General features: G+C 46.3%; 1 protein-coding gene across 1 annotated transcript; it reads right to left on the bottom strand.

Moving 5' to 3' along the window:
* Nucleotides 1–212: 212 nt before the first annotated feature.
* LOC122549178 (protein LRATD2-like) lies at nucleotides 213–2,696 on the bottom strand. Its single transcript, XM_043688544.1, has one exon. It carries the CDS (start codon nucleotides 1,594–1,596, stop codon nucleotides 676–678), a length of 921 nt encoding a protein of 306 aa, XP_043544479.1. The 5' UTR covers nucleotides 1,597–2,696; the 3' UTR covers nucleotides 213–675.
* Between the last annotated feature and the right edge of the window lie 4,306 nt (nucleotides 2,697–7,002).

The following is a 7,002-nucleotide window of genomic DNA, read 5'->3' as shown; positions in this document are numbered from 1 at the left end:
TAGAGTTTGGTTTGCTTTCTAAGTGTGGTGTGGTCAGTTCCAGTTTTGAGTCTCTTAGTAGGGGGTGATTCGGTCAGTGCCAGGTTTAACTCTCTCAGTATTGGGATGGTGGGGTCAGTCCCAGGTTTAACCCTCTCAGTATTGGTTTGGTGGGGTCAGTCCCAGGTTTAACCCTCTCAGTATTGGTTTGGTGGGGTCAGTCCCAGGTTTAACCCTCTCAGTATTGGTTTGGTGGGGTCAGTCCCAGGTTTAACCCTCTCAGTATTGGTTTGGTGGGGTCAGTCCCAGGTTTAACCCTCTCAGTATTGGGATGGTGGGGTCAGTGTAATTCTCTCAGTATTGGGATGGTGGGGTCAGTCTAACCCTCTCAGTATTGGGATGGTGGGGTCAGTCCCAGGTTTAACCCTCTCAGTATTGGGATGGTGGGGTCAGTCCCTGGTTTAACCCTCTCAGTATTGGGATGGTGGGATCAGTGTAATCCTCTCAGTGTTGGGATGGTGGGGTCAAGTGTAACCCTCTCAGTATTGAGATGGTGGGGTCACTCCCAGGTTTAACCCCCTCAGTATTGGTTTGGTGGGGTCAGTCCCAGGCTTAACCCTCTCAGTATTGGGATGGTGGGGTCAGTCCCAGGTTTAACCCTCTCAGTATTGGGATGGTGGGGTCAGTGCCAGGCCTTCAGTGGGGGTGTGGGTGGTCAGTCCTCTGCTGCTCGTCGCCGTGTAGGTGAGCGGCAAGCTCGCGGATCAGAGCAACTTTGCCGATTTGGTCGTTGCGGCGTTTCTCCAGGACCAGGTCGTGCAGGCTCTGGAACTCGAGCGTGTGGCTGCTGTGCTCGGACAGGTGAAGCTGCAGGCGGTACGGCTGCTTGCCGATGCGGAGCTCCCCGCCGACCTTGAACTCCCGGCGCCCGCAGCGGCACCACGCCGCGAAGCACTCGGAGCTGCTCCAGCGGAGCTGAGCCCCCCGTACACCGACCTGCTGCAGGGCGGCCCGGACCACCGCGTCCGCCGGCAGCGCCTTGAAGCGGTACCGCTGGCTGACCAGGCGGCCCCTCCGGCCCTGGCTGGCGTCCGTCAGGAAGTCGTTGCGGATCTCCGCCTGGTGCAGGTGAACCACCTGGAAGTCGCCCACGTAGACAACCCAGTGCGGGCACTGACCCGCCGCCACAAACTCCACCAGGTCCCCGGGCTGGCACCTGCCCAGCAGGATCTCGGCCGGCTGAGGGGTCAGCAGCTCCTGGCCGTCTCCCTTGGCCGAGCGGCCTGCCCTCCTTCTCTTCTCGTAGATGCACTGGTCCCGGTAGTAGACGGAGCACTCCACCTCGTTTAGGAGGTCGTACGTGTCCCTATCCCTGTCCCCGCCGCCGCCGCCGCCCTCCTCCTCCTTATCCCGCTCATGCTCCCTGTCCCCTCCGGGGGCTGACCGCCTGTCCGGACCGACCTCTCCGGCCACCGGCTCCTCGCCCAACTCGTCGTCCTCATCCACCGAGAAGATGTACGAGACCCCGATGCGGGGTCCCGGCTCCGTCCCCGCCGGTTCCGCCGTCGGTACCTCGGCGTAACTCAGATGGGTCAGTCTCTCCACCTGGTTCCCCATTCAACTCCGACCTCCACCACCACCTCCTCCTCCTTCCCCCTTGTGTGTTCTTTAACAGAGAAAAAAACACAAGTTCGCAGTACTGTAAATAAACCAACCCCGGCAGCCAGTGAAAAGAAAAGGCGGGGTTTGGGCGGGGGGGGAAGAGGGAGAAAAAAAAACCCAAAATAATCTTCACCTGTAAAAACAGCGCGAACAAACAAACCCAGGCTCAAATCCTGCCGGCTAAAGGATCTTCCACACCGGCCTCCATCGGCTCTCAGGGTCCGGGGGCAGCAGCGATGGCAAAAAAAAAATCCGAAAGGTAGGGGGTGGGGAGAAGTAAAATAAAAAGTTGGAGTCGATCAATAGTCAGATAGTTTCCTCTCGCCTCTGGAGTGCAGTTGTTTTCTGGGTTTTTTTCAGATTTGAAAAGAGTTTGGGTTTTATAGAATCTCTCCTGCCGAGCTGCCTTCCTTGGCTCAGGTGCTACCGATCACCCAAACTGCAAACAGGTACAAAAAGGAGAAAGAGAGGGAGAAGATAAAGCCCCGCCGCTGTCTCCACAAGTCTCTCTCTCCTGGAGCCCCAGGCTCCGCCGCTACCGCCTGTAGAATTTCAGCTGAACAGTTGAATTGCCCGGCCGCTACCGCTGGCTCTCTTCAGAATGTGACTCATATACCGATCCTCGGTCTCTCTTTCTCTCCATCGCTCGGGAAACGTCAAGGTAAGTGAGCTGGCGGAAACGCAAAGGATCTGTCAACTCTGGGGAGCAGCCAAAAAGCTTCAGGAGTGCCGCCCCCATCCACTGTCTGGTTGCTTACACACACACACACACTCGCTCTCTCTCTCTCTCTCTGTCGGCCAGTCTCTCTTGCTCGGCCACTTTGAGAAACTACCTCAAGAATTCCAACAGAGGACGGTGAGGACGCTGCTGCTTTATGTACATGCACAGAGTGAAGGTTTGTAAAGCTGAATTGGGGGAGGTGTTTATAAATCGGCAGCTGCACCCTCGGCACCTGAGAAATGAAACTGGTGGTGTCAGTTTAACTCTGCTCTCAGATAGTGACAGATTTGCTGTGTGTCTGTTCTTTTTCATTTTTTTTGTCCGGTATTATCGCTGACAGGAGGATCCAAGTCATCCTGGAGTTGGAAAGAGACCAGTTTTGCCATGTTCGGGAACTACTCCAGGGCATCGGGCGGGGAGAAATCGCAAACCTCCGACAATAGCCGACGAAATGCCTGTCGAAGCCAATTAAAGACGTTTCCACGTTACGAAAGACCTGGGTGTATTGAATTCACAACCAGGGATGGTTCAAAGGTTATACAGTGAAGTAAGACTGACGTGTGACTGTGGGGCGCTTCTCACCGATCATTCAGGGCAATCTACAAGTCAAATCACCCAAAGACCCACAACAGATTATTTTGAAAGGTTTTGCATTCATGTAGCGCCTACCACAACCCAAAGTGTTTGATATTTTGACCTGCAGTCAGTGTGGTAGGAAATACAGCAGCCACATCAAGCATAGAAACAGGAATGCTGGAGGCTGTCAGATAATCTTTTAGATGTTGGGAAACGAGCAGGTTTTGGCTTGGACACTAGGGAGAAATAGTACGAGGAGTTATTTTATGTCCAATGTAGAATGCAAGAGAAGTATTATTGTAAAACGTGAACAGACAAACAAGGAGCAGCAGTAGGCCATTTGACCCCACTAGCCTGCTAACCATTCGATATGATTAGGCTGATCGGATTGTAACCTCAAATCCACAGTCCTGACTCTGGTTCTTGTTGCTTAACAAAAATCTATCTACCTCTGCCTTAAAATCAACATTTCTGCTCCTCTTCTTTGGAAGACAATTCCAAAAGGTAACGACTCTGTCCAAAAACAAAATGCACCTCATCTCTGTTTTTAATGGCCAGCTCTTTATGCTTTTTAATTCTTTGTGGAACATGGGCATTACTGGCTGGCCAGTATTTGTCGCCCGTTCCTAGTTGTACTTGAGCAGGTGGTGGTGAACTGCTTTCTTGAACTGCTGCAGTCCATGTGCTGTAGGTTGAGCCACAAAAAACAATGACCCCTATTTCGAGATCTTCCCATAAGAGGAAATATCCTGTCCACATCCAACCCTTCAAGACTCATCAGGATCTTAAATGTTTCAATCAAGTTGCCACTTATTGCTCAAAATTCCAACTGATACAAACCTAGCTTGTCCAATATTTCCTCATGAGACAACTCACTCATTCCAATGTAATGTGGTAAATCTTCTCTAAATGGCTTACATCATTAAGGTGACTAATACTCTTACATCATTAAGGTGACAAATACTGTACACAGAATTCCAGATGAAGCCTCACCAATGTCCTTTATAATGGAAGCATAACCTCCCAATCTAATCCAAAAGATGGCCAATCTGCCTTAATTCTTGCTAGGCAGAAAGTTAAAACAACATTTGTACATATGTAGATCCTCAGATAGCAATGAACAGCTTTGGTGGTTCTGTCTAGATGAGGAATCTTTGAAATAGGATCTTTTTAGCATAATCTGGAAAAACAAAGAGGACGTCTGTCTAGTGTCTTGTCCAAGGGCCAATGCATTCCCCAACACTGCACTCCTGAAGTGACACCCTGCATTGTAAAGTTCAATTAGGTGCTCAGCCACAACTGAACTGAGCTGATTTGAAAATTTAAAAACAAACAGAATTTCCATTCCGTACCTTCTGTTTGTCAGACAAGTTATTTAAATTGCATTTTATTTAAGAAGCTTCATGTGCCAAAGAGATGCTGTTGAATCCTATTTATTTGGATGTTTTATTCAATTCTCAGCGTCTAACAAAAGTGATATGAACAAAAACAATTCTGGGCAAAGCAGAATCCACAAACAAAAAAACCCACAACTGCTTAATCTTTTATGATAGCATTCAGTAGAATTTTAACAAATTGAGATGGGCAGCATATTTTCAGACGGTTTTATAACAGTCAATGTCTACCAGAAGGCCCAATTGGGACAGTTTGAAGATTTCCAACATAAACTGAGCTCAATTTGTACACTTGACTTTAGATTTTCTTGGCCATTTAAATACAAAAAAGTATTTTGCATTTGTATGATTTTTTTATGTCCTGACCATGGCCCAAGGTGCTGCACTATCACTGAAGTGACTCTGAAATGTAGCCACTGATATAATGTAGAAAAAAACAACTAGGAGATAAATAACCAGGTACTCAGTTTCAATAGGTTTTAGCCTAGGGTTAAATGTTGGACAGGGAGAAACCCCTGTTTACTGCCATCTGAGAGGGTGGGCAGAAGCTCAATTGAAATTTTCATCCAAAGAAACCTTTCATCCGAAAGATTGCACTAATCAGTGGTGCAATACTGAGGGAGTATCTGTTTGGATTATATTCTTGTAACCTTCAGCTCAAGGTAGGAATGTTAGCACTGAGACATATCAGCCAACCAACTACCTTTCCAGAAACACCTTGCATTTGTTGAAGGAAACAAATACCAGCATTTTACTATGATCCTTTTTTTTGTGCTGTCATTAATTGTATGGTTGAAACTATTCAGTACTTTTATGCTTTTTAATAAAACTGTTATAATGGTCTTGAAAGGAGGAAGAGGTTTCAATGAAAAACATTTCAAAAGAATCAGTGAGTGTGTATGAATCTTCATAGCATTTTCATTTTAGTTTAACCTTTTTCTGAAGTATCATAGATATCCAAATAATTGTGGCATGAAATGGGAATGTCCAGGTGTGTATCAATAATCACTGATGGCGAACGTATTGGTAGCCAGTCAGTGTAACACAGTAATAATCGCCATAGTCCCAAACAACAATAGGGCTGCTCTCCCATTAGAGAAAGATAACTGATGCCTCAGAGATGGGGTGAGATCATAAAAATGGAACCTTCATGGTGACCTCAGCTAGTGTGGGAATTGTTGGCGTCACTCTGCATTGCAAACCTGCTGTCCAGCCAACTGTGCTAACCATCATGTGTTCCAGAATAGTGATTGGGACCTGGAGTGGTCCACAGCTGAAATTTTGGGGTCATGAGCTCTGAGGGTAGCAATAGCCGTCATGGAGCCCTGCACAAGTTAGAACAGTTTTAACAGAAAAGTCCCCATTCTCACCAGCCCCTCTCACCTCTCAATTTTCACTGAGGGCTTGTGACAATTTTCAAGACTTGCTTTGGGGTCACTAAGTCAAAACATTTGGGAAGCACTGTTTTGGTGAATTCTTCCAAATGAGGGTTTGTGTGTCATCATGCAAAGTGGAGAATAGTGGCTATATTTATGTAGTGCCTTTAACATAGTGAAACATTCCAAAGTACCTCACAAGATCTTTGTAAAATAAAGTGTGACATGAGACCACATGAAATAATTAGGTCAGATAACAAAATAACTTTGTCAAATAGGTAATTTTTAAGCAATATCTTAAAGGAGGAAAGCGAGCTCGAGAGGTTCATGAAGGAATTCCAGAGGTTTAGGCCCAGTGACTGAAGATATAGCCACCAATGGTGGAACAATTATAATTGAGAATGTGCAACAATATTTGATTGAGCAGAGACTTGGAGGTGCCGGTGTTGGACTGGGGTAGACAAAGTTAAAAATCACCCAATACCAGGTTATCGTCCAACAGATTTATTTGAAAGCACTAGCTTTTGGTTTATTTGGAAGCACCAGCTTTTGGAGTGCCGCTCCTCTAGGATTCTGATATCTCAGAACACAGATATTTTAAAGAGTTGTGTTGGTGGAGGAGATCACAGAGATAGGAACACTCTGTTTTAAATAAAATTGCCCTGAAAGAAAATGAGAAGCTGATGTGGCAAGCAGTCATTGTGTTTGTGAATCTGGAAAGTGACACCCAGTTATTGAAAAAGAAATACTGTGGTTAAAATAGGAGTAAAGCTGTAAAATTGGTAGGGTATATTGGCACCATTGCGTTGCCTTATTTTGAGTAGCCTAATGGGGTAAACAACTTCATTCACTATGTGCCAGATTATAAGGTGATGGATGTCTTGTCATCTCACTTCTATCTTGAATGTCAACTCGGGTTCTATTCTGATCCTACCTTCTTCGAAGAACATATACAAAAGAACAATGGACAATTATGGGTTCAAGTCCCATTCCACAGACTTGAGCATATAAAGGCTAAAACCCAACCAGGTGTAACACTCAGGGAGAACTACCTGGTCAAAAGTGTTGTCTTTGTGATGATGATCTGAGGAGGATAGAAAAGATCCTATTCCACAACTGTGAAGAAGAATAGGGCTGACATTCCTAGTGCCCTGTTTATTGTTAGCAACATCGCAGGAAAACAGACTATTTGGTCACTACCTCATTGCTCATTTTGTGATCTTGTGCTTGAAAATTGAATACACATAGCAACGTTGATAACACTACTACAGTATGTGATTACTGCTGCAGAAAT

The sequence above is a fragment of the Chiloscyllium plagiosum genome, chromosome 4, assembly GCF_004010195.1.
Source record: "Chiloscyllium plagiosum isolate BGI_BamShark_2017 chromosome 4, ASM401019v2, whole genome shotgun sequence".
Taxonomy (NCBI): domain Eukaryota; kingdom Metazoa; phylum Chordata; class Chondrichthyes; order Orectolobiformes; family Hemiscylliidae; genus Chiloscyllium; species Chiloscyllium plagiosum.
Note: the sequence above shows the minus strand (reverse complement) of the source record. Positions and strands in the feature narration are given on the sequence as shown.